At 37.8% G+C, this 27,695-nt stretch overlaps 2 protein-coding genes across 4 annotated transcripts in view; both read right to left on the reverse strand.

Annotated features, from left to right (window-relative positions):
• Window positions 1–27,695, reverse strand: part of RFTN2 (raftlin family member 2) — an 84,760-nt gene that overhangs the window by 18,289 nt on the left and 38,776 nt on the right. For all 3 annotated transcript variants that reach the window (XM_081261553.1, XM_081261552.1, XM_081261551.1), the window contains 3 exons: window positions 20,862–20,983; window positions 18,957–19,060; window positions 2,817–2,895 (listed from right to left, as the gene is read on the reverse strand). In XM_081261553.1, the coding sequence (XP_081117679.1) occupies window positions 2,817–2,895; window positions 18,957–19,060; window positions 20,862–20,983 (305 nt within the window). The remainder of the gene's footprint in view (window positions 1–2,816; window positions 2,896–18,956; window positions 19,061–20,861; window positions 20,984–27,695) is intronic.
• On the reverse strand, window positions 27,011–27,689 carry LOC308631166 (large ribosomal subunit protein mL53-like). Its single transcript, XM_081262160.1, has one exon. It carries the CDS (start codon window positions 27,677–27,679, stop codon window positions 27,341–27,343), a length of 339 nt encoding a protein of 112 aa, XP_081118286.1. The 5' UTR covers window positions 27,680–27,689; the 3' UTR covers window positions 27,011–27,340.

Here is a 27,695-nt window from a genome sequence, read left to right on the forward strand (position 1 = left end):
TTCTATCACCTAAAAAAACTCCATTTACCCCTCTATCATTCTTTATTCCTCCCCTAATTCCTGACAACAGTATTGTGATGTGTTCTTCACACTATTGTTTTGTCTTCTTGACGTCAGATGAATGGAATAATACAATCTAACCTTTTGAGCCTGGCTTCTTTTACCCAGTATAACATCTTGGAGATTTGTCCAAGTTATCATTTGTATCACTAGTTCATTTCTGAGTTATGTTTAATTGTATGGACATACCATAATTGTTTATCCATCTACCTGTCGAAGACATTTGGGTTGTTCCCAATTTTCAGTAGGTATGACTAAAACTGCTATAAATATTTGCATATAGGTTTTGGTGTGAACTTAAGTTTGTATTTAACTTAAGTTTGTACCTTAATTATTAATCCTAATTAATTATTAATATAATATAATTAATATAATTACTTAATATAATTAATTAATTTAAGTTTGTATCCTGGAACTAGGATAAACATCTGAGAGAACTGCTAAGTTATATGGTAAATGTATGTTTAACTAAAGAAACTGTGAAAAAGTTTTCCAGAGAGGCTAGAAAGTACCATTTTGCACTTCACCAGCAATGGCATGACAGTTCTGTTTCCTCCTTATCCTCACCAGTTCTTTCGTTTTTCTTTTCTTTTTTTTTAGCTGTTCTAATAGGTGTAGTATGGGGGTATCTCATCGGGTTTTCATTTGTACTTCCCTGAGGGCTAGTGGTTGAGGCATCTTTTCATATATCTACTTCTCATGTATATGTCCTCATTGGTGAGGGAGTCAAGTCTTTTAACTATTTCTTAAATTGCATTATTTTTCTTACTGTTAGATTTTGAGAGTCCTTGATACATTTTGGATACAAGTCCTTTGTCATGTATGTAATGTGAGTTTATTCCCCCCCCCCTCAATCTATGGCTTGTCATTTCATTGTTTAATAGTGTTATTCATAGAACATTGTCACTCATAATTTTGATGAAATCTAATTGAACAAATTTTTAATGGATTATGTTTTTGTGATTATGTCTAAGAATTCTTTGCTTAACCTCTCTTTATGGGCATTTTATTCTAACATTTTTTTTCTAAAAATTTTCTAGTTCTACTAACATAGACCATCTTTTAACAGCTTAAAGAAAACTGAGGCCCACCCAGCACAGTGGTGTAGTCCTATTATCCAAGTAAATGGGGAGGCTGAGGCAGGAAGACCCCAAGCTCAAGGCCAGCCTCAGTAATTTAGCAAGAACTGTGTCAAAATAAAAAAAACCAGAAAGGGCTGGAGATGTGGTTTAGGGGTAAAGTGCTTCTGGATTCAATTCCCAGTACCAAAGAAAGAGAAAGAAAACTGAGGCAGTAGTAAATGGAAGCATGTTTTGACTTGATAATTTTCATGTTAAAACTTTTTAAGCTACCTAGAATATTGCATAAAATATATGAAATATAAAACAAATTCCAAAAGTAAAGTCTTGATAACTGCAGAGAAAAATTTCCAACAGCAGACTTCTTTCATAATATAATTCTGTTTTCTCTCCTGACTACAGGGCCATGAAATGGATTTGACATAAAAATATTGTTCTATGCTGAGTACAATTAGATAGGAAAAGTCTTACATATCTTGACATTAGTCTTTTTTTCTTTTGTAATTTTTTTAGTTTTATTTTTTTTAGTTGCTGATAGACCTTTTCTTTCTTTATTTATATATTTGTGGTGCTGAGGATCCACCCCAGTGCTTCACACATGCCAGGCAAGTTCACTACCACTGAGCCCCAGCCCCAGCCCCTTGACATTAGTCTTACTAGAAGAAAGGGAAAATATTTTTTCCTCCAAGGGTCAGACTCTAGGTCAATATCTAACAGCTCATGAAATTGATCATTTTAATAAAAACTCGTTGACAATCCTAGGGCAACACTTGTCAAGTCCAAATTTCCACCGACTGTTTTTAGAACTAAACATCTTTGACAAAATTATCTGAAAAACCTATAGAGAAATCTCCCAAACAACAACTGATTATAAAGTACAAACAGAGAACAACAGTGCCATTACAAATGTATGATTGCATAATTTTTTCAAGGTATATTATAAATTTAACTTTCACAAAATATATATGAATAGCTAAGTTGACTGTGGTAATATTAATAGTTTTTGTATCTCTAGAGAAAACTAAAAGAATTTGCAAGTTGGCTTGTTGTTATAGAGGTTAGATACTCCAGATTGCTTTACCCACATGTTCTGCCTAAAATAATCTCAACATCCTGAAATTTTTAAAAAATATTTTTAGTTGTAGATGGACATAATACCTTTGTTTGCTTATTTTTATGTGGTGCTAGTCACTGAGTTACATCTACAACCCTTTTTATTTTATTTTTATTTTGGTACTAGTTCTCAAAATTTCCCAGTGTGGCATTGAATTTATGATCTTCCTGCCTCAGCCTCCCTAGTTCCTGGGATTACAGGTGTACACTACCACACCTGGTTTATGATGTGAAATTTATGCCCTGTTTTTCTGGAGAAAAAAGGAGGGTGGAGAGTTTCTCTTGTACTTGCTATTTCTTAATTCCTTCAGCTCAAAATAATCCTTATAGCAAAGTGGCATATTTTGGAATGGAATATTTTAGTTCCCTTCAGAACTATCTCATGTTGCCTGATGGCTAACATATTTCCCTTCTTACAGAAGACAGAAGGGAACATTCAGAAGAATGTTTTCATATCAAGTCCCCACTTCATCATCTGTACTCACCATTTGGAATTACAATGAGAATTTAGGGATTAAAAGCTTTAATATCATATCCAATTCATAAAGCATCAATTCTACTCACTTCTGGGGTCTGCAGAGCTGAATTCCACATAACTGGCCTCTGAAGGAATACCACCTGCTTTGTAGCCAGATTCCCCTCACTGTAAAAAAACAAACAAGCACACACCAGCAACAGTATTTGTCAATCAGTAATTCTTTGTATTTCACACTTGGCTAGAAATGATCCACACATGTCCTTTGTAAAATAATCTTCTGACCCCAAGATAATTATGAAATATGATTCTGTATAAGTTACAGCTGGGAAAATAAGATGAAAAAACAAAATATTATGAAAGAAAGAAATTTTTATGTTTAAAAACTCTTATAATATCTCACTGTAACTGTTTTCATCTCTGTTTTCCCTCCTAGTCTTTAGCAACATATGTAGTTTTGTATGTCTATAATCACCACATATTTACATTTTTGTTTCTATACCTTTCATTGAATACCCTTTTCTTTGTTAGTATGATATGATCATATTATAAGAATTAAGATACCAAAAGGTACTAAGCCTTTTCTTTATTTCTGGAAAATAGGTTGTTTCCAGTTTCCTGATAGTTATAAATCATGGTGTTACAAAAATATACATAATCTTCATCTTATAAATTATTTCCTTAAGATAAATTCTCAAGAGTGGGTTTACTAGGTCAAAAAGTATGATCTAAGCTTCTTGGTATGCATTGTCAAGTCTGCCTCATCAAAAAAGAGATCAATTTGGGCTCCACATGTGAGAAATTTTATATACATTTCAAATGACAGACATCAGGCACAGTCAGTTTTATTTTCAAGATGCTTCTTTGTAGTCAGCCACTCAGTATTCTCCTTATTTAACTATCATCATGGCAAATTACCCCTTGCCAAAGACTACTTGGGGTTTGTGTTCCTCTGAAATGCTTTCCAGTCTCCATGGATTTATGGGGAGGAGTGTCTGCTGCCAATGTTGCTCAGTTACGACTTTTATTATGCAAAAAACCTCAACAAAACCTTACTATTAGCTGCATTTTATGCTGAGTTCTTTTTCTGGAAAATGAATGCAATGCTGAGATTCTGGCCCTAGTATATGTCAACTGCACACATCTGAAAATCTCAACACACTGATGCTAGTGAGTTTTGTGAAACATCAAATTGCCCCTCTAAATGGTGATGGGAAACTGCTTCTTTTTTATTTTTAAAAGACTGCTTTTAGTAAAGTCTCATTTTAGTTGGACTTTATCTTCTATTAGAACTATTAAACTTGGTATGAAGTATAATGTAATTTTTGGGAACAATTTAAATCATTATAAGATACCAGTTGGTTGGGAGAAGGTATTTGCATGCTTACAGAACAGGCCGGACATGTGTTTAGGAGGCTCAAAAAACATAGCTTTGGAACCAGACAGTTCCTGGGTTCAAATCCAAACTCTACCATAGTACCTAAAGTGGACTACTTCAGTCCAAGTCTTTACATTCTCTGACTCAGTTTCCTATCAGGAACCTGATGACAGATGAGTCAATTGTGTATGAAGAGCTTCCCCTGTGCCTGTTACTAGCAGAAGCACGACAAATGTGATCTCCTTCCACTTTCTCCATCCCTTTAGTGGAATGTGGGGTGGAGTTCAGGAGAGGGGAAGTATCTCAGAATCAATAATATCTCTTAGAGAGCAAGTTCAGGGGAAAGGGAACTTGAGAAAAGAGATTTCTGAGTGAGGTTCAAGGTGTGCAATCCAGGTAGAGAATGACATGAAAGAACCAGGCCTAGAACTATCCAACGATAAGGAGGAGGGATCAGGGTAGAATTATTCTTTAATAGAAAGCAGGAGTGTCAGGGTAGGAATTGTGATGACTCTATAGGGATTGACCATGGCACGGGCAAGTGTGAATGCTCTAGGATGCAGTGTCTGGCCCGAGGCAGACTTCCCCAGCTTCATTGTGCATCCCAAACCCAAATGCTTGTTGATTCCAGATCTGTGGATTCTCCATTTCACTAGGCTCCCCAAGTAGCTCTAATGTACTATATTTAGGAACCATAGCTAAAAAAGACAGACTTCCAAGTGTGGAATTCTTAGGCCCTGGAGATTACTTGGTAATAATTCCTACAATTCCTACTATCAGAAGGCATTCAGTGTTTTTGTCCCTTAAATGATAACACCCATCAATGGTTCCTCTTGATGTCTAATTTTGTCTTCATATTCTTCTAATATGACTGTGTGTATTCTTTGTTTCTTTGAGCGAGTACCTATCAGTGGATCTCAATGAGGTGTGGGAAGGAGAAAGGACATGGTCTACCAAAGCCTTAGTTGGTTGGAGGTGGTGGGTAGGTGAGATGGGGTATTCATCAAGAAAAATGGTTCTCAGCTAGTCTGAAGCACAGAACCCTGGGCTGAGAATTATTGCCTGAATGTTGGAAATAGGATTCCCTTCACCAGCATTTGGCTTGGTATTTACCACATCATGCAGAGAGGTAACATACTAGCAAATGGGAGGGCAAAGCAACCATAGTCACTTTGATGGGACAGTGAGATAGTCAAACTTATCACTCCTGTGGTGTGAAGAAGATTCACCTGTGAGAGGGCAGAATCACTACTTCTTCTTCTTCTTTTTTTTTTTTTTTTTTTAATTGGTACTGGGGATTGAACTCAGGGTTGCTTAACCACTGGGCTTCATACTCAGCCCTTTTTATTCTTTATTTTGAGACAGGGTCTCACTAAGTTGTTTAGGACCTTGCTGAGACTGGCCTCAAACTTGTGATCCTCCTGCCCCAGCCTCAGAGTCACTGGGATTACATGGCATCGTGCCCATCAGGCAGAAACTTTTAAAAGCAAGGACAAGTATCCATTCATAGGCAAAAGTGACAATGAGTAATACTTTCTACTGGCTCTGTGAGGATTGGTGTTGTGGATCCTCATGACATAAAGTAGTAAAGGCAGAGGTGGTTTCTCAATTTTTCTGGGCAGCCTCCAGATGCCCAAATAAGTCTTTGGAAGGTCAACATGTGCCCACTTTTTGGGGAGGTCCTGGGAGTCCAATCTGCAATTTGAGAGATGTTTGCAAATTCTATGGCACTGGTGTTCTGAGGGCCATTCAGATTTAAAGTAGGTCCTGCTATTTTCAGAACAACAGTGAGACCATGTTGTCAGGATCAGCCACATAGGAGCTGGGCACCCTTAGCCTTGAGTGGTGGAGGTGTGGAGACTGGCTTCCGATATGCGCAGAAGCAGGTGGATCCCATCTCCCCTCAGCAGGGGAATGAAGCCTTGGGAGTGGGCGTCACCCAATGAGACTGGGCTACACCCCCCTGAAACCCAATCCCTTGCCTCATTTGGGTGGAACTTTGTTGAGTATTTTCCCCCCAATAAATAGGGCTTCAGGCGCGCTCTCTTGCTCTTTCTCTTTTTTGTCTGCCTCTCTTGTGGGAGCTGGGGCCAAGGAGCCATTGCTGAATCCCAAGAAAAAGGTATTTTCTCTGTCTCTGTGTGATTATTTCATGCCAATCCAATTCACCTGGAGTGACCCTGACTGATTTAGTGGTGTGTGGCGGCACCATGTAATTTGGAAATTCTAATCATGGCAGAGCTAATGCAAAGAGGTCAGAGCTTTGCAGAGAGATGCCTATTTGGTAAAGAAAGTGAGTATCTCATGCTGCCAGTAACTCCTGAGATAATTCTACTTACAGATATAGGATAAAGTATTTTCCCCATAGTGGAGACTGAAGAAGTCGTCATGGGACCTGAGAGTTTGTTTCAAATGCCCTGGATGCTTTCAGAGAGGACAGGGCCCACATCTGTTTCCATTCAAACAGTGATTTAGCTGAGTAACTAAGTCCCTCTCACGCCTTCTTGAGGGGAATTTAAGAATCTTCAGATTCCTTTTTACATTATATATTTATATAGTATAATATATAATATATATAATTATATAATATATAATTAATGTAGTCCAAATACTATATATATAATAGAAAACAAATGCAGCTTTTTTTAAAAAAATGATTGATTTACACAAAATAATTTAAAAAGTTCTGGTACAACCTACATTGGTGAAGTATATAGCAAGTTGTGAAAACCTCTACTAGTCCCTTCAGGTCTGAGGTCAGAGATAGTCCTTAGGGCTGTTGTCAGCCCCAGGGCTCAGGCTGAGCAAGGGTGGGTCTATTCGGCAGTCCTGGAGGGGCAGAGTTGTCAGCGGAGATGGGCCAATACTGTGGATGAGACAGTGAATGTTTAGTTCCTGCATGCTTCTATGCACTTCATAAGAAAATACAAAGAAAACCCTATTTGAGTGTCATTTTAAAGAGAGGGATTTGGTATGGCAACAATATGACTATCAAGAAAAAGATCAGAGTTTCCCAAGAGCAAAATCTTCTATGGGCTAAATTAATAAAAATAACTTTGATCTGTGTAAGTGCTTTTAGTACAGTAAGTATTAGTCATGTATATTAGTGTACCTGTTTTAGATGTTAATCCTTCAAGGTGGACAGAGTGAATAAGATTTTCCCCATTTTATGGGTAAGGAAATTGGATCCAGAGCTTTAAGAGCTTTCTCTGGGGCCATTGCTAGGTCCCACTCTTTCCACAACATCATACTACCTCCACAAATAAGTGTAGAAAGAACTCAGTGAAGCCCTGGCCACAGAAGAGAATGGCTTAATTTAATCCCATTTTCACCAGAAATCTTTATAATTAGTGGATAAGTGTAGATTATTTTGTAAAAGTTCAGATTTTTATTTAGCATCTCCTAAATTAAGCATTTCAGCTTATAATTTTTAGGGGTTATACTGAAAAATAATGAAAGAATAAAAAGAAGTATTCATTTATCTTGAATCAAGTAGACTATTATAATAGGTCAGTCCCAATGTTAGTATCTCAAAAGGAAAAAGGAGCAAGTTCATGACCTGTTCATGACAAGTTCATAAAGATGAATCACTGAAAGCTTTGCCTAAAATTCCTCCCACGAATTTAGTTTTGCAAAGAGTTAGATAGCTATTTATAAAAATAAATGATGAAACCAAAACTAAAAAGGAGTCCTATTGTATAGTTTGATAATATCCTTAGTGATATCTAAACTTTAAAATTATTTTTGTAGGAGGTTATAAGGACAACTGGAATTTCTGCTTAGTCCAATATGTACTTATGATTCAAGCACCTTTGAAACTAAGGAGAAATAATTGGAACTAATGAATAGATGGAAGAGTCTTATTATGTCTTAGATCATGTTTGATTGTCCCACAATCAATCGCTGAAACTCTGCTAGAGCTTTTTCCCATTTGGAATGCCCACACCACCACCGCTGGCTGGTCCCATCTTTCTTATCTTTAGAGATTAGCTTTAAGTGTGACCTCTTTCATAAAGCCTTCAAAAATTCTCCAGTTGACCTTTTTTTTCAGAGCTCTCATGGATCCTTCTTGTGGAGCTTACCCACTTTCCCTGGTAATATAGTTGCTGACATTTTCCTCCCAACAGAAGTAAACTCCTTGAGGAGTTTTTTCTTCTTTTCTTTCCATCTTTCACATTACTTAGCAGGAAGCCCCCTTTTTAAAAGAAGCTCGGTAATATTTGAAGAATCAAAGAATTTATGAATATCTGGTCATTTTATCTCTGTGCTAACATATTAATGTGATGGAGCATGCTTTAAAAAAACCATACCAAGTCAGGCATGGTGGTGCAGTCCTATAATCCCAGTGACTCTGGAGGCTGAGGCAGGGGGACTGCAAGTTCAAGACCAACCTCAGCAATTTAGCAAGGCCCTAAGAACTCAAACGGGACCCTATCTCAAAATAAAATATAAAAAAGGGGCTGGAGATGTGGCTCAGTGGTTAAGCAACCCTGGATTCAATCCCCGGTAACACCCCCTTGCCCCTCCCAAAATTATAACAAGTGAGCAAAGGTTTGCAGCAGAGATGAAAATTAGCTAGGTCTTTTTATAAATGTCAATGAACCAAGAAGTTAATTGACATTTAATATGACTGTAACTATTACTTCTCATCTTCATAAAACTTATTCTTTAGGCTCATGACCCTATAATAACTATAGCTGACAGAATTTTATGCTAATTTAGAATTTATTAAAGTGCCTCAAATTATAAAGTCGTTCCCTCTTTCCATTTCCTAGTTATTTCAGTGAAGGAGAAATTCTCTTTCTTTTTTTTGGTACTGGCAATTAAACCGAGGGGTGCTTTCATGACTGAACTACATCCCTAGTCCTTTTTATTTTTTTTATTTTGATACAGGTCTCACTAAGTTATCCAGGCTGGCCTTGAACTTGTATAAGTTCATGCCTCAGCCTCCTGAATCTCTAGGATTAAAGGTGTGGGCCACCACACCTAGTGAAGGGGAGAAATTTCTTAAAAATACACAAAAGGCTAAAGACTGATACATTTGCCTATTTTAAAATTTAAACCTTTTTGGAATGGAACCACCATCTGACCCAGCTATCTCACTCCTTTGTTTATATCCAAAGAACTTAAAATCAGCATACTGTAGTCACATCATACTGCAGCCACATCAATGTTTACAGCAGCTCAATTCACAATAGCTAAACTGTGGAAGCAATCTAGATGCCCTTCGGTAGATGAGTGGATAAAGAAACTGTGGTGTATATGCACAATGGAATATTACTCAGCATTAAAAGAGAATAAAATTATGGCATATGCAGGTAAATAGATGAAGTTGGAGAATATCACGCTAAGTGAAGTAAGCCAATCCCCAAAAAACCAAAGGATGAATGTTCTCTCTGATAAGTGGATGCCAATCCATAATGGGGGGAGGGGCGTGGGAAAAATGGAGGAACTGTGATTGGGCAAAGGGAAGGGTGGGGAAGGGAGGGGGCATGGGGGCAAGAAAGATGGTGAAATGAGATGGGCATTATTACATGTATGACTGCACATGTGGTGTAATGCTACATCATATACAACCAGATAAATGAAGTTGTGCTGCAATTGTGTACAATGAATCAAAATGCATTCTGTTGTCATATATACTTAATTAGAATAAATAAATAAATTTTAAAAAATAGAACATTTTGTTTATCAAAAGATATCATAGGGCTGGGGGTGTAGCCCAGTAGTAGAACTTGCCTGGCATGTATGAGACCCTGAGTTCCATCCCCAGCACAACAAGAAAGAATCATAAAAAGAGTAAGGAGACAAGGCACAGAACTAGTGCAAATAACTGCAACCTACATGACTAATAAAAGATATGGTTGTTATATTTAAATAACTCATAAATATAATTTTTAATGTGGGCAAAAGACTTAAACAGATCCTTTAAAGAAAGATCCACGAGGCCAATACTCACAAAAATGTGCTCAATCTCAGCAGTAATCAGGTAAATATGAATGAAAATCACACTGAGATCTATATACTTATTCAACTATCTATACACTTTTTTTCCACAGAATGGCAAAATTTAAGGTATGATAATATTTTGTGTTGGAGCAAAAGGGAGCTGTCACACTCTGCTAGTGGAAGTGTAAACTGAAACAAACTTTTTGTAAGTTTGGCATTTATCTAATCAAGCTAAAGAAATGCTTTTCGACCCATCAGTTCATTTCTAGGTTCTCACATGTGTTTGCTATGATCCCTGCCAAACTCAGAAGGGGTTGCTTGTCACAGCTAACAACTGAAGACAACAAAGCTGCCTGTAGCAGAATGGATAAATGTATGGCACAATGGGTAAATAATCTGCAATATGCATGATAAAACAATAGTAATTAAGTGAAAGCAGCTCATGTAAAAGCATATACATGATATAATTCTATTTCTATAAAATTAAGACAGGTGAAGCTAAAATGTACTGTTTTGGATGTGATTATAGTGAAAAACAAGGCCTCTAGGTAATGGAAGTGGGTGTGATTGGGAAACATAGGGTGCTGCTAGGGTGTTGGTAATATCCTGTTTTGTGGTTGGTGGTGATTACACGGGTGATTGTTTATAATTATAACATTTGTGTTTTATGCATCTCCTATATGTGTTTTATGCCACAACTGTCTTTTTAATTTTTAATTTTTTATTGGTTAATTATAGATATACATAATATTGTGTTTCATTTTGACATAATTATAAAAGCATGGAATATAATTTGCTTCAATTCAGTCCCTAGCACTTTCCCTCAAAAATTATTCTAAAAGAGCATATTTAATGATGACATGTGAAATATGGTTAACTGATAGAAAACCTCCCTCTATTTTCACATTTTTTTTTTGGAAAAATCAGTCTTTAATTTTATGGACTTTATTTATTTTATTTTATTTTTTAAGAAACTTCAGCTAGCAGGTTACTTTTTTTTTTTTTTTTTAAAGAGAGAGTGAGGAGGGAGAGAGAGAGAGAGAGAGAATTTTTTTTTTAATATTTATTTTTTAGTTCTCGGCGGACACAACATCTTTGTCGGTATGTGGTGCTGAGGATGGAACCCGGGCTGCACGCATGCCAGGCGAGCGCGCTACCGCTTGAGCCACATCCCCAGCCCTGGACTTTATTTTTTTAAAAAATATTTTTAATTTATTTTTTAGGGGGCTGGGGATGTGGCTCAAGCGGTAGCACGCTCGCCTGGCATGCGTGCGGCCCAGGTTCAATCCTCAGCACCACATATAAAAACAAAGATGTTGTGTCCGCTGAAAACTAAAAAATAAATAATAAAAAAATTCTCTCTCTTTAAAAAAAATATTTTTTAGTTGTAAATGGACACAACACAATGCCTTTATTTTTATGTGGTGCTGAGGATCGAACCGGGGTCTCCTCCGTGCAAGGCAAGCTCTCTACCACTGAGCCATAATCCCAGCCCAAATGGACTTTAAATTAGAAGATGGCTTTAGGAATTCATTCACCTGTTCCTACTTTTTTGAATACACCTTGCACATTCCTGACTGCTCTTACTTAAGGTTGCCAGAGAGAGCAAATAATCTGAGGTATTTAAACTTCATCTCCTGCCTTCCCTGCACATGACAGAGAAGGAGTTAAAGGGGACCATCTCAAAATGTGCCAAACTGGCTTTCTGATTATTTCAAGCTGAAATCACTTGAGGAACTGGAACTTCAGAAAGAGCCATTTGGTCTGAGTTTCCCTATATGGAGCAAGCCATAAAGATGTTTTTGGGAAGGATGTCCTTCACATACCTGGCTGAAAAATAGCCTTGATCCCCAGACACTGCTAAATGGGACTGCAGTGAACTTCAATAAACAAATTCTTTACAGCAACCCTCATCTTCTACCAGCTTCTACCCTGCCCCTATATATCTCTTAAACTCCCTAGAAGTACTCCCCTAATCCAGGTGTCTATTTGTACTGTCATTCCTTCATGAGTCTGTTGTTCTTTGTCTAAAAATCATTATGCTTTAGTCATTTCTTCAGACTCACCCCCTTGTGAAGATCCCCATGCACATATGAAATTAACAAACCTTTATTCTTTTCTCTTATTAAACAGCTCTTTATTAATTGGGTTTCCAGATCCACCAAAGAGCCTACAGTAACAACTATCCCTTACACAGACATTACCACCTAAATACCACATTTTTTATGTGGGGGTTGGGGGCGGTAACTAGAGGTTTACTCAGGGGTACTTTCTTTCTTTCTTTTTTTTTTTTTTAAAGAGACAGAGAGAGAGAGAGAGAGAGAGAGAGAGAGAGAGAGAGAGAGAATTTTAACATTTATTTTTTAGTTCTCGGTGGACACAACATCTTTGTTGGTATGTGGTGCTGAGGATCGAACCCGGGCCGCACGCATGCCAGGCGAGCGCGCTACCGCTTGAGCCACATCCCCAGCCCCAGGGGTACATTCATTCTTCTTTTTTTTAATATTTATTTTTTAGCTGGACACAATATCATATTTATTTTTTTATTTATTTAATGTGGTGCTGAGGTTCGAACCCAGGGCCTCACATATGCTAGGCTAGGCGAGCTCTCTACCACTGAGCCACAACCCCAGCGATGCTTTCATTCATAATATTGGGTTTCATTTTGACATAATTATAAAAGCATGGAATATAATTTGCTTCAAAGAAACTAAATAGTAAACCTAAATAACTCATTATGTATTTTTCTGATTACTTTTCTTCCTTATATCCATTTATTAATTGTCATAGTTTAGTATTTGCAACTCATAAGTGAGTGAACTCTTAGCTTCTTTTTTTTTTAAAATTTTATTATTTTTTAGGTGTATATGGACACAACACAATGCCTTTATTTTTATGTGGTGCTGAGGATTGAACCCGGGTCCTGCGTGTGCAACGAGAGCGCCCTACCGCTGAGCCACAATCCCAGCCTGAATTCTTAGCTTTTAAAAAGCAAAATTATAAAATTACATTTTAGTTTGCAACTTTGTAGATTTGTTGCTTAGTCACAAATTTCTTTGTCTTCTGACTCTAATTTGTTTCTCAGATATTAGTGTGTATGCATCAAAAAAAAGAAAAAGAAAAAAAAAGGCATGGGCTAGGGTTGTGGCTCAGTGGTAGAGCACTTCCTCACATATGTGAGGCACTGGGTTCCATCCTTAGCACCACATAAAAACAAACAAAGAAATTGTGCTCATGTAGAACTACAAAATATTTTTTAAAAAGCACTACCACAATTTAGTGCCTCCATCCCAACTCATAAGATGTTAAAAATGTAAGTTCAGATGAACAAGAGTGATGATAATGAGGAGTACAGGGCATATAATGACAAATTGGCTACGGAAAAATATGCTCTCTGTCAAAATGCTCCTCACAGCAAGATTACCATGAGTTTAACTCACTGTGGGACTATGTGATACTGTTACCAGAATTTAAATTAGAAAGGAAGAGAACTGCATTGAAATGGATCAAATCCCAGCTTCTCCCTGGACTGAATATAAATATGCAAGTCCTGCTTTGACTGCCACAGGAGGATTTAGAGAACGTTATTGGGACACAGAAGTGACTCCGCAGGCAGTAGTGCTTCTGAGCTATGCTGCTCACAAGGCTATTGAGCCTCCTGAATGGGCAGGAGAAAGGAAGAGCAGGGCTCCAGACACCACAGGGAGAAGACGATTCTTTTTTTTTATTATTCACATCTTGTCTTTAGAGATCACACTTAAAAAAAAAAAAATTCTCAGTAAAGTATAACTTTATTCAATTGTACCCAAAAGCTTCTGCCTTTTCAGATATAAATGAGGGTGTATCCTTTGGCTTTTCCTTCCATATTATTCCTGTGATTTTTTTTTCCTTTTTCTTTTTTTGGACTGGGGATTGAACCCAAGGGTGCTCTACCACTGAGCTACATCTCCAGTTCTTTTTATTTTGATACAGGTTCTTGTTAATTTGCTGAAACTGGCCTTCAACTTGTGATCCTCCTGCCTCAGCTTCCCAAGTTGCTGAAACTATAGGTGTGTGCTATTACACCCAGCTATTCCTGTGATTTTTAAAAAGTCAGTATCATGAGTTTCTAGCTCAGCTAATTTGGTCTTCCACTGAATTTGTCTCAAAGACTTTAATGTCAATTTTCACCTTTGTTTCTTAGAAAAAGGATCCGCCCATTGGTATAATTACAGTGATGATGGTTAAAAAGGGATATGACATATTTTCAGGGTTGACAACAATAAACCTAGATAATGCAGAGATATCAGATTACAATATGTTCCCATGGTAATGCAGCTTTAAACCTTGGTGATGTGATACTGCTTAAGAAAATGAATCTTAACCTAGAGACAGGGGAAAAATATTTTTATGTAATGTGATAATAGGATATGTTTTAGTAAAGAGGGAAATTAGGGGAAATGCCATTCAAGTATAGCTTAGGTGATTAGAAAGAGTAGGAGAGAGTTGAAATGCTGAAGACACTATTGTTACACACTGGACAAACACATTTAAGGAAGGAAGGTTTCACCACAAGTGGTTCTAAGCTATATTATCAGACATGTGGGGCAAAAAAAGAACATGACATTTGTTTTTTGGGTGTTAGGAGTATATCTTTATGATGTTGCATTTATTTCTTTTGCTTTTATTGACTTATAACCCACAATGCTGATTTTGTATATGGCAAACTAGTATTTGAATTTTCTGAAACATCCTTGTTTAGGACAAGACAAGCTCTCATGATTGAACAATTGGTTTCAACTTATTAGGGATTTTGATTCTGTTAAAGGTGTAGGCCCCAAAATAATAGCTCTAATTTATTAGCCTAATATGCTCAGGCCCTGTGTAGGTACTCTGCATATATTATCTTCCTTAATCAAATGTTAATTCACTAGAGGTGACATTCTTATACAATTTTCCAGTAAGGAAACTAAGCCTTAAAGAGGTTAGGTGTCAAATGGACGGAACTGGAATCTATTGTGCTAAGTAAAATGAACCAATCCAAAAAACCAAAGGCTAAATATTCTCTCTGATATTTGGATGCTAAGATACAATAAGCGGGGTTGGTAGGGAAGAATAGAGGTACTTCGGATTAGACAAAGGGGAATGTAGGGAAGGGAGGGAGGGTTGGAATAGGAAAGACAGTAGAATGAATCTAACATTACTTTCCTGTGTTCATATATGAATATATAACCAGTGTAACGCCATATTATGTACAACCACAAAAATGGAAAATTATATTCATGTATGTATAATATATTAAAATACATTCTACTGTCATATATAGATAAAAATAACAAATAAAAAATTAAAAAATAAAAAGAGGTTAGGTACCTCACTCAAAGTCATACAACTAGAAAAAAGTAAAGCTACTGTGGCTGGGGTTGTGGTTCAGTGGTAGAGCGCTTGCCTAGCATGTGTGAGGCACTGGGTTCGATTCTCAGCACCACATATAAATAAATAAATAAATAAATAAATAAAGGTCCATTGACAACTAAAAAAAATATTTTTTAAAAAAGTAAAGCTACAATTAAACAAGATCTACTTGGCTTCGAAGTCTGGGCTCTTAACCATTCTAGTTTCAGAGCTAAAAAACTTTAGGCTCTATCATACTTGATCAAGATCAACTATATGTAATTTTTCTTTATATTTAAAGATGACAGGACTTTCAGTGATTACTTTCTTTCTGTGTACTGAGGGAGCTAAGAACAGCATTTGAACAAGAATGAAAAGGCGGAGGATAAGCAGTTTTCACCAACAATCCTCATTACCAGATAACAACAGTGAATCTTAACCTTCATCTTATGTTGTCTTTGTTGAAGTCATGTGAAAGACCCAAATCACAAAATGTAAAGGAACAAAATAAACGTTCAATGCACAAAGTTCCCTGGCCTGCAAAGGAAGAGTAGACACTGTGTGTTGTGGTGTGCCTTCTGGCATAAGGACAATTGGTGTTCAAGTACAGTTTTCTACTTCCCTCTCTCCAGCACCAGGGCAGATTCCTAAGCAACAGTCTGCTAAATGGTGATGCTCCCCTGAATCCCCTTAGTATTTGAAGATCCTGTTTCACTTTGACAGCCCATAATCCTCTTCTTTTTAACACTCCTATAGAACCTATAGACTAACGTTCCTCATCTAGCCCTTGATTAGTTACTGGATTATATTATATAATATGTAAGTTTGACCTTCTCCATCCAGCATGAAAGCTCTTGGCTATGTCCTGTACTAAATGTAAACTTAACCCTCTCACAAGCACCTTCAGAGCCAGACACCATGTATAGCTTCCACATCTTTTTGTTAGTTGATAGACTTTTTGCTTTTTAACTCTGATTTTAAAAACGCATATTTATTATAAAAACCAAATTAAAAAAAGTTTAAAGACAAAGAAATCCTCAATTCCTTTTCCTGACAGCTAATCATTCACTAGAATTTGCTATATAGCCTTTCAAAGTTTTGCTTAGATATATTAAAAATACATAAATTGTAAAAATTGGGATTGTGCTCTGAAATCATCCTAAAAGTTGTCCTTAAAAGACCAAAAAATTCTCAGTGGTTATCATAGAAAGAATTCTATGACAATGCATATATGTATCTATTCATTATTTTTTCTCAGTTTCATACTCTTCCATTATTTGAGTACTTCATAACTTTTTTTTTTTAAGAGAGAGTGAGAGAGGGAGAGAGAGAGAGAGAGAGAGAGAGAGAGAGAGAGAGAGAGAGAGAGAGAGAGAGAGAATTTTTTAAAATATTTATTTCTTAGTTCTCGGCGGACACAACATCTTTGTTGGTATGTGGTACTGAGGATCGAACCCGGGCCGGAAGCATGCCAGGCGAGCGCGCTACCGCTTGAGCCACATCCTCAGCCCCCTTCATAACTTTTTTACCCAGTTTCAAAATCACAGACTAAATAAGAAACTAGCTCCTTTGCCATTCTAGTGAAGATAAGCTTTCACAGGGAAGGCATAGAAAATCCACTTTTGTGACTCCTTAATGGCTTAGAGGATCTAGGGTACAGGGGAAACTTAAATGGTGGTGAGGTTCTGGAGCCTCCCTCCCTCTCTCTGATCTAGAAACAATATACTGCCATCTCAACGCCGTGGGTCTCTCAAGAACTCGGTGCAGATTGTGACCTTAACTATTTTGGCACAAGGGGGTCAAATCAAGTGCAGCTTCATGCTTCCCAGGGGAGTTTAAGTACTGAACTACATCCCCAGCCTTTTTAAAAAAATTGTTTTAAGGGGCTGGGGATGTGGCTCAAGCGGTAGCGCACTCGCCTGGCATGCGTGCGGCCCGGGTTCAATCCTCAGCACCACATACAAACAAAGATGATGTGTCCGCCGAAAACTAAAAAATAAACATTAAAATTCTCTCTCTCTCTCTCTCTCTCAAAAAAAAAATAAAAATAAACTTTAAAAAAAATTGTTTTAAAATTTTGAAACGAGTCTTGCTGAGTTGCTTAGGCTGGCCTCAAACTTGCAATCCTCCTCTTGGGAGTTGCTAGGATTATAGTCATGTACTACCATGCCTGGCCTGAAGCCCAAATCTTAAGAATTAGTGTTGTATTGTGATTTGATAGGTATGTCACAGATAGAAAAAGTTGGGAAATAATGCTTCAGGGAGTTGTCACTTAATTCGAGAATAGTTACAATAGATAGCCTAGAAGAAAAACTGATTAATCCCTTCACTTCTCTCTCTCTCTCTCTCTCTCTCTCTCTCTTTGCTGCTGTTGTTCTTACGCTTCAGTGTCTTCACTTTGTATCCTTCTTAAATCCTATCCCTACCTAACCCCTCTTCCTTCTGAAGGTGTGGAGTTTTTAAATAAAGATATGTCAATCAAATGTTTTTACAGATTGTGGGAATGCTAGATAGTGGCAGGGCCAAGTTGCTACACTGGGAAGACCAGAAAAGGTGAAAAGGATAAGTGAGATACAGAACGAGGAGAAGCTGCTTCCCGTAGTCACACCTGACTATCACTCAGAATGTGTGGAACCATGCTTAACTCTGCAAATGGGGAAGGCCCCTTTGGTTAAGTGGTACTGTGCTATCCTGGGTAAGTAATTACCAGCCCAGTCACAGCAGTCTTGGCAATCAGTCATTTTCTGGATGCCAAAGACGTCAGAGGGAACATCTTTGGGTTGAAGGGCTAGCAATCCATTTTATACAGAAGATTTAATTGGTGTCTCTCAAAAACAAATTAAAATTAAAGTTCGGTGGTTCAATTTTTCCCTCCCAGCAAAGTTAGTAAAAGGAGAAAAGAAAAAGGAAAAGTTAGTACTGTGAAGTTTTGACATTTTGGTTTTAATGTAGGTATTTTAGTGGAAACAGCAAGTAAGTAAGTCCATGCTTTAGGGGAAAACTAACCAACTTTGGTGGAGGGGAGGATGGAGGCAGAAATACTTCTCTACCCTCGCCTGTTCTAGGCCCTACTGCAGCCCTAAATCTGGCTGTGAGCTGGGGATGAGAGTATTTTGCACATGTAGTGCTGAAATCTGTTCATCTGTAACATGAAGGGATTTAATTTGTTAATCTCCAAGGTCCATAATATCAGATTAGCAATTTGCTGAAAAGATTTTTGTAGAGTTTTTTTTTTTTTTTTTTTTTTGGTACTGGGGATTGAACTTAGGGGCACTTGAACACTGAGCCACATGGTCAGCCCTATTTTATATTTTATTTAGAGATAGGATCTCACTGAGTTGCTTAGCACGTCAGTTGCTTGCTGAAGCTGGCTTTGAACTTGCGATCCTCCTGTTGCAGCCTCCAGAGCCGCTGGGGTTTTAGGCATGTGCCTGGCTGATTTTTGTAGGTTTCAGGCAGGCATTTGTTAAACAAATTGTAAACTTATTTTAGAATTAAATGAGAGCAGAAAAGGATACTTTTGCATTACCTGTCATGTCTCAATATGGGTGTAGGCAACACGCTTGTCAGGAGCCATCCAAATTCAGCCAGAGTGTGTAGCAGAGGGCCATAATCTGTTTTGATTTCACAGCCCTGCATAAATAAGCGTAAGAGTTCACAATCTAATGGCAAAGACAGTTACATAAGTAAATTTCAGTTACACAAGTAAAGCCAGTTACACAAGTAAATCTGAAAAGGTTGATGGGTATTATGACAAAGGAAGTTCATTCTCTATTACGTACAATTTCATGGGGCTGCCAGATTACTGGGTTCATTTTCTGCTACTGCTGCCTTCAAACTATTGAACCAAGTTAAAATGCTGGGAATGGGGCTGGGGATGTGGCTCAAGCGGTAGCGTGCTTGCCTGGCATGCACTGGGCGCTGGGTTCGATCCTCAGCACCACATAAAAATAAAATAAAGATGTTGTGTCCACTGAAAACTAAAAACTAAATATTAAAAAAAATGCTGGGAGTGGAGAGTGGGAGTTTGGATCTTCCTTTGGTTTTGATAGAGCATGGGGACTGATAATCTACATTTAAAAAAATTTTTATATACACAATGGAATATAACTTAGCCTTAAAGAAGAATGAAATTATGGCATTTACAGGTAAATGAATGGAGCTGTGGAATATCATTCTAAGTGAAATAAGCCAAATCCAAAAAACCAAAGGCCAAATGTTTTCTCTGATAAGCTGATAATGATCCATATTGGGGCATGAGGGAAGAATGGAGGAACTTTGGATTTGGCAAAAGGGGAGTGAGGGGAGGGGAGGAGGTGTCAAGGTGGGAAGGATGGTGGATTGAGACAGACATTATTACCTTGTACACATGTGGGATTACATGACCCATGTGACTCTGTACCATGTACAGCCAGAAGAATGAGAAGTTGTGCTCCATTTGTATACAATGTGTGAAAATGAATTCTACTGTCATGTATGACTAATTAGGACAAATTTAAGAAATTAAAATAAGATAGTAAATGTAAAAAAAAAATTTCTAGGGGATTTGGATGCAAGTATTTTATGAAGCATATTTGGGGAATGAGGATGAAAGTTTGGAGTGAGGACTGAGTAGTGAGGGAGGGAGGAACTTGGCTGTATTTTTTTTTTTTTTTTTGCTGCTTTTTATTCATTTAGAATTTGTTTTTTAAAACTGAAAACTTCACTTCTTCCCCTCAAACCTCCCCCACGCCCAGTGGAATTTCTAGTCACTTTGAAAATGGGCTATGTCTCTCTAACCTTTGTAAGGCTAGGAAGACACAAGTGTCACTGTAGGAGCCCATATACACATAACAGAGTATACCTGAATTCAGTCTGTCCACCTCAAGGGCAGTCCATTCGGTGACATCTGAATTCAGAGTGCATAACATCAGCAGCAATGTCATCTCTGATTATGAAGGACAATGCTGTGTGTACATATTTGGCCTGGTAAGAAAGAGAACACCTTTCGGATATTTTTGCTTTCAAAAGTCAATTCATAAAGTTAAGAAAATTCAGTCACATTGGTTGCTTGGAGAGAAAATGCTTAGTTGAGTGACTGAATTTTTTTTTTTTTTTTTTTTTTTTGCTTTCAACCAGTTGTCATGGCATTGTGTAAAGAGAATCTCAGTGCCAGGAGACTGTGTTTAGGGTGAGAATTCCAAGTTTTTGGAACCTCCTGCTATTTATGTAAAGATTTTATTTTGCTATCTTACAAAAAATTAGCATTGAAGAAAACACATTACTTTCAACATTGGGTAAAGGGTATGAAAAAAATTTTTTTATGCATTTGTGATAAAATTCCAAACTATGGTCAAATCTGTGTTTAAGGATTCTACATGTTTCAACAATGAAGGTCTCCAACATGTGAAATAAATATAAAGGTAAGGGTAAAATGTTAGAGACTGCAGCTCACCTCAATGACAGTCCATTGTTCTACTACAATGGCATCATTTCCTTTCCTGTTAGAACCTGGAACGCCAGAGCCTTCTTCTTCATAGATAAAAAATCCTTCCAAAGATTTAGGCAAATGGTCCCCTGTGAGGAAAAGCATACAATTAAGAAGAGTTATAAATATTAAAAGATTCTAAAGATTGTCTAAGTCCTTAAGTAATACTTATAGGAAGCTGGGAGAAAAACATTTCAGTTAAAAACATATCACTTAAAAACATATTTTGACTGAATCAAACATTCTTTTTGAAAGTTTTCTTTTCCTCGTAAAGGCAAAGACAATTTTGTACTTCACTGAATTAAAATCAAAGTATCCACATTAAAACTATGGTAACAGAAATAGGATTAAATAATGTGATACAATAAGAAATGAGTAGAAAATAAACCTAAAAATCATCTGGAAATGATCTTTAGCTTGAAATCAAATTTTGGTTTCTGCTCTACATGTTATGTTATACCCTATGACAAACAATATAAACATTAATTCTTGAAATTGAAGGTATGATATTAAAATCAGTGCAAGGCAAATTCTTTAAGAAATACAAACACAGAACAATTCTTTACCTCAGTGATGCATTAAAAAAAGAACACCCCAAAGCCCCCAAAATAAACAGTGACAGGAAGACCCTAAACAGAAGTCATTGTCAAAAGAATTCCTGCTGGGAAGGAAGTTTTAGGGGAGGGCCTCTCTGACTTTTTCTTGAATAGCTGACAATAACCAGCTGGCCTAAACCAAACTGACTTTGTAGACTTTCTTTTGTCTCTTGTTTTGCAATGGAAGACATTTTTCCCATGGTCATGTGAGGGTTAAACATGGTTTTTATGCAGCACAATGTCACAATGAAGTTTCCCTGGTTGACAGTTCTCTAAATAATAAAGGACTTCAATATTTTCAAATGACATTTTAAGCTTAAAGATAACATGGGCAAAAGTAATTTCAGCATGATTTTCTGTATTAATTTTCATTAACAGGCTATTGAACTTTTAGATAAGTAAGACATTCTTACTTTTGTTTTAAACATCACTCATATTTAGGGTAGAATATCACAAAGAATTTATATTTTTCAGATTTGTGCCCGAACAAAGTAACAGTTAATTTACTAGTTGGAATTGGTTCTCTACTTACAGTATATGTACCACCTCCTTTAAATTTACTTATCTACCATTACAGCAAAGTAACTAGCAGAATCAAATCCAGACAATTTTTAAAGTGGTATATGCCCTAAGTCCTTTTTTGGAATTGGGGGTATGAGTTTTAAAAATAATTTTTACTGCAATAATTATGTGGATCATTACAATCTACCTTTTATTTCCGTTGGGATTATGTAATATGAAAATCACAGGTGTTGTGACTCTCAATATTGTGATACATAGTATTTCTGTACTTTTTAGGTTTTAAAGAAAGAATGAAATACAACACAATACTAAATGGAAATTTACAAAAGAGACTCAGTGTTATGTAACTACATGGATGAATTGCAGAGATACTATGGTGAATAAAAGAAGCTAGTTTCAAAAGAATATACTCTGTAGAGAGTATTCAACTGTGTGAGGATCAAGAACAGGCACAATTGATGATGATGATAAAGCAGAATGATGTGTATTTCTGAGCTGGGAGGAGAAAGGCTGAGAAGGAAGGGTCATGGGAAGACCCTCTGAGATGCCAGGAATGTTCTATATTTTGTGTCTATTCCACTGTATACATAAGATCAACGCACTTTACTATGTGTATGTTGCATGTCAGTTAAAAATAAAGGTCCTTTCTTGTTTTAAAGGTCCCCAGTGCCCCTAACTAGCTCTCTTAGGATCTATACCAGGCTCCAGAACTACTGAAGTCTGACACTTCCACAGGAGTGAGTTCTGAAGATTTTTAAAGACATTCTCCCAGAAATGGCAGCTAGGGATGGTGGCAGGGAAGGATCTATAAGGACTTCACCTTTTGATTGTTCAGTGTTAAATCTTCGAGCTGACAGGGAGAGATGATAATTCTGAACAATTGCCTAATAACTGTCTCCTCAGGGGAATCACCTGTTAACATTACACAATCCAAAGCAAACTTTCTAACCAATGTGCCTTGGCCCACTAGTGTCTGAGACCAAAGTGACAGGTATGCCAAAATACAGGGCACCACCTCCTGCCCAGAGCAGCTTCATCCACTCATACCCATGTGCCTTACAGTAGTACCATTTTCCGTGCATGTGATATGAAAAAATTACAAAGCACTGGCCTGACTCATTGTTTCTCAACAACAATAAAAAGATTTTTAGCCAAATACTACCACTAACAAATGAAAGTGATATTGTATCCTTGAAGGATGATCTCCAAGCACAGTTGAAATGATCCCTTTTAAAGTCTAATGTTATGTCTTAAAAGTGCACTCAGACTTTGCATTCATGAGGCTGGGGGGTAGGAGGATCACAAATTTGAGGACAGTCTGGGCAAAACATCCTGTCTCAAAAAAAAAAAAAGTTCTGTGGATGTAGCAGAGTACTAAAGCACCCTGGTGTTCAATCCTTAGTACCTAAAACAAAACAAAACAATAAAACAAACCAAACCAAAACATCCAAAAGCAAAAAACAAAACTTCATACTCTGTTCAAATATATTCATCTTATCTAAAAAAGAAAATCTCTTCCATTCTACCCCCATCTTAAAGTAATATTGACACTCTATAAGAGATTTATCTTGCAAATTTGTGAACGTGAATAACCCCTGGGAATACCTTGGTTAGAAATATTCAAGCTTGGAGGGTTACCAAGGAATGGTTTGTTAGATGTGCGATATTATATACTCATTTTAGCTAGGTATGACATTGACATTCCTCTAAATGTAAGAAAAGATAATATTTCATTTAGTATTTTTGGTCCATGTGTCATTTGTGTTATTAAATTGTCCAGGGGGTGGCCCAGGACCATCTTTGAAGTGGAGAGCAGGCACATATGCTGTCATTCTGCAGTTCCAGTATGTCCATTTTGTTTCCAAAACAAATCTCAGCTTATCTACTTCTCTCCATCTCTACCATCATCTCTCTAAAGATTTTTAATATCCTCTAAACAACCTTACCACTTCCACTCTTGCCCTTGGTGATCCAGTTCCTGAAATGAGATTGAATAATTGTCTTTAAAAATGCAAATCATATCATGATTCCCTCTTCAAATACTCAACAAATGAATTGAAATAAACATCCTGGCTTGATGGTTAAGAGCACACACTCCACCTACGTGGCCCTACCCTTTCTAGTTGTGTAAAAATGTGCTCATTATTTTAATACCTGTGTGCCTCCGTTTCCTCACATGTAAAAGAGGAATAATCATACCTTATCTCACAGGGTTGCTGTGGGGATTAAAAGAGTTGGTCAATGTTTAGTATTTGGAACAATGCAGGCGTATACTAAGTACATCTTACGCATTAGCTCTTGTTATTGCTTTTTTGACAGTACAAGACTGCATAGACTGGCTGCTGCTTGCCTCTTCCACTTTGTCTAGGGCCATTTTTTCTCTTACCTATCCTGCTCTAGCTACATAGGTCTTCCCCCAATTCCTCTTTCCTGCCCTCTGGTCTTTGTGCATTTGGAGGTGTTTCTGCTGCCTAGAATGCTCCCCTCCTGGTTCTCACAGGCCTGCTCCTTTCTAGTACCCTAATCTCAGGGTAATTACTACCTTCTTGGACAGGACCTCCTGACTACCCCTTCAAGTAGGTTCTCGTCTGGTACTCTTGCCACAGTCCTGTTTCTTAATTTTTAAATTAGGTAAATACATTTTTGATACCTTCATAACCAGTGTCTGATGCCGCATGCTAGTTTCTGAGTGTAGCACAGACATCCATTTTACTCATTATTGTAAACCCAGTGCCTAGCACAGGGCCTGTCATAAACATACATGTAAAATAAGGAAATATACGTTTCAATGTTATTACTTCATCTCGCTCTTCAGTGTGATACTTTGAAATGAACATCAAGAGAAGTCTGAAAAGAGTTCACAAAAAATCAAAATGTAGCCCTAAGAGGTAGCACACTAAGGTGGAGAAAGACTATGCTCTGAAATGATGGGGGCATTTGGTAGGCTAGGGAAGAGTAGGAACTTCAGGGGTGTGTGTGTGTGTGTGTGTGTGTGTGTGTGTGTCTTTCTGTGTCCCAGGGGCTTTTTAAAACAGAAAAGGCATTCATAGTAAGTGTAAAAGGATATCACACAGGAGTTTCACAGCTCTTACAACTTTTACATCATAATCCTGCTAAAGTAGAAAACTTTTTTAAAAAGAGTTTCCCCCCTCTCTTTCTATATCTAGGGAAAGCTATTTTATTCAGTGTGATTTGTGAGGTAATATATTTAAATTTCTGAGAAATGTCTGGATTTGTACTTTCATTTCTCATGGTGAGCTGATTTCTGACAGTATCTGGGAAGAGGACAAAAACAAGATAGAACAAAATAACATTGTCTCCTATGTGCTTTAGATGTCAGGCATCAAACATCCCAGAACAAAGCAACCAATTCAGCCCTGCTTCCTCTGTCTTGCTTCTCACAGCGACACAGACATTGGTCACAATTTCCCCTCTGCAGCTTCCCTGCATACTCCTAGGGAAGTCCTGAATGACACACCCAGTGGCCAGACCCCACAGACTGAGGTGGCTTGGTAGGGGCTTGGCATAGTGTGCAATGTAAAATGTCTAATGAGGCATTCCAGAGCTGCTGAGGGGGGAGAGTCTCCCCGGGGGCTTTCTAAATAGTTCTGAGGCTTTTAGAACAAAAGCCCCACAGAGTCTCTGGTTGGCAACTGCTGTGGCTAATTTTATTTTCATCAGGCAAGGCCCATGGCAGGGGTGCCTGAGGGAGACTGTGAAGAGTATTTTCGGTTTTCCTTAGGCAATTAGTCACAAACCAAAATTTGAAATAGCTCTTAGACTCTTTGTGGTGGTGGTGGGAGAGAGGGAGAGGAGGAGAGACAGAGGGATAGATACAGATATTATAAAGCATAAAATTAACCTCCACAAAGATGATCTCTACTACAAGAATTAAACCATATATAACAAGTGGCAGGAAAAAAGAAAAAAAAAAAGAGTTTAGAAAGTGAACTTTCACTGAAGTCTAGGTACCACAGGAGTTACTTTATCTACATTGTATCTTATTAACGTTCACATCAATAAAGATTATTATTATACTCCTTTTAGGAAACTGAAGCTTTGTGAATTCAACCTACTTCCCACACAGCAAATAAGTAAAAGACATAGGATTTAAGTCCTGGTCTTTCTGATTTTAAAGTCCATTTTCTTCCCATTAAAACTTGCTATTTCCATTTAAGACCAAGTGGAAGAACAGACAGATAACCAAAATCACTAAAATATATTTTTAAAAAATATTTATTTTTAGTTTTTGGTGGACACAACATCTTTATTTTATTTTTATGTGGTGCTGAGGATCGAACCCATGCCAGGCGAGCACTCTACCACTTGAGCCACATCCCCAGCCCACTAAAATATTTTTTTTTTAATTTTTAAATTATTTATTTCTGGTACTAGCAATTGAACCCAGGGGCACTCTACCACTAAGCTGCATCCTAGTCCTTCGTATTTTTTTTTTTTTTTTGAGAAGGGTCTCACTAAGTTGCTGAGGCTGGCCTGGAACTTGTGATCCTCCTGCCTCAGCCTCCAGAATCACTGGGGTTACAGGTCTGTACCACCTCCTGGAATTAATACTGTTTTAGACAAAGAATGTTGATGGCAATTGGAAGAAGCTGGTAGTAAGTAACCTGAATAAAGTGCAGTAATTGAGATTTGAACAAAACAGAAATGTAGGGTTTTACTCCAGAGAGGATAGTTCAAGTTATGACAGGGGATGGGTTGCCCTAGGAAGAACACAAAGAAGAAAAAAAAGATGAGGGCAGTATGCCTTTATGTTTAAGAAGAAAGAAAAATCCAAGAGGGGCAGGGGTACCACGAGAAGGTGAATTTTTTTTTTTTTTAAAGATAGAGGAGAGAGAGAGAATTTTTTTAATATTTATTTTTTAGTTCTCGGCGGACACAACATCTTTGTTGGTATGTGGTGCTGAGGCTCGAACCCGGGCCGCACGCATGCCAGGCGAGCGCGCTACCGCTTGAGCCACATCCCCAGCCCCTAGAAGGTGAATTCAGAGTGAAAAAAGCTATTGAGATAGAGAGCTGAGGATTGAGGAAATAGCACGTTTGATAAACAAGAACAAACGGTATTTTGAGTGATGTAAGAAGCCATATTAAAAAGGGTTAAGCTGTGAGTGAGGGTAAGAAAGAAAAAAATTCAAGTTCATTTAAACCTCTTCTCACCCCTATCTTCTCTTGCCCCCCAACCATTGTAGTGGCAAAGCTCTCCCATCCCACCCTGCTCCGTGGCCCTCCAGATAGTGACTTGAATGATGAAGTCGCGCTTAAATGTCCTTGTCCCAAGTCAAAATCTGCTTGTTGGTCTCTTTCGCGATGTCACCGTTCAGTACCAGCGCCAGGTTTGTCCCGGCTCCCCGCTGGGTTCCTGGCCTGAACGTGGGAAGCGAAAGCGATGAACATTTCCTGAGCGGTGAGGTGAGCGCCACGCATTATCAGGCGATGCCCGTCTCCGAACAGCACGTGCACGCAGGGCTCGGAGCCGTCATGCCTCACGTCTGCAATAACCGTGCAGTTGAGATTGGTGGCGCGGACCTCCTCGCTGCTCACCGCTTGGAGAAAGGTCCTCGTCGACTCCACGTTTTTCTCGAAGGGGCAAAATTGAACCCGAACCTGCTTGACGGATTGCAGCCCGAGCCGAGCCAAGGGCCCCGCCATGGTGACCTTCTCCCCG

This window comes from Spermophilus citellus (genome assembly GCF_964194105.1).
Source record: "Spermophilus citellus genome assembly, chromosome: 11".
Classification (NCBI taxonomy): Eukaryota; Metazoa; Chordata; class Mammalia; order Rodentia; family Sciuridae; genus Spermophilus; species Spermophilus citellus.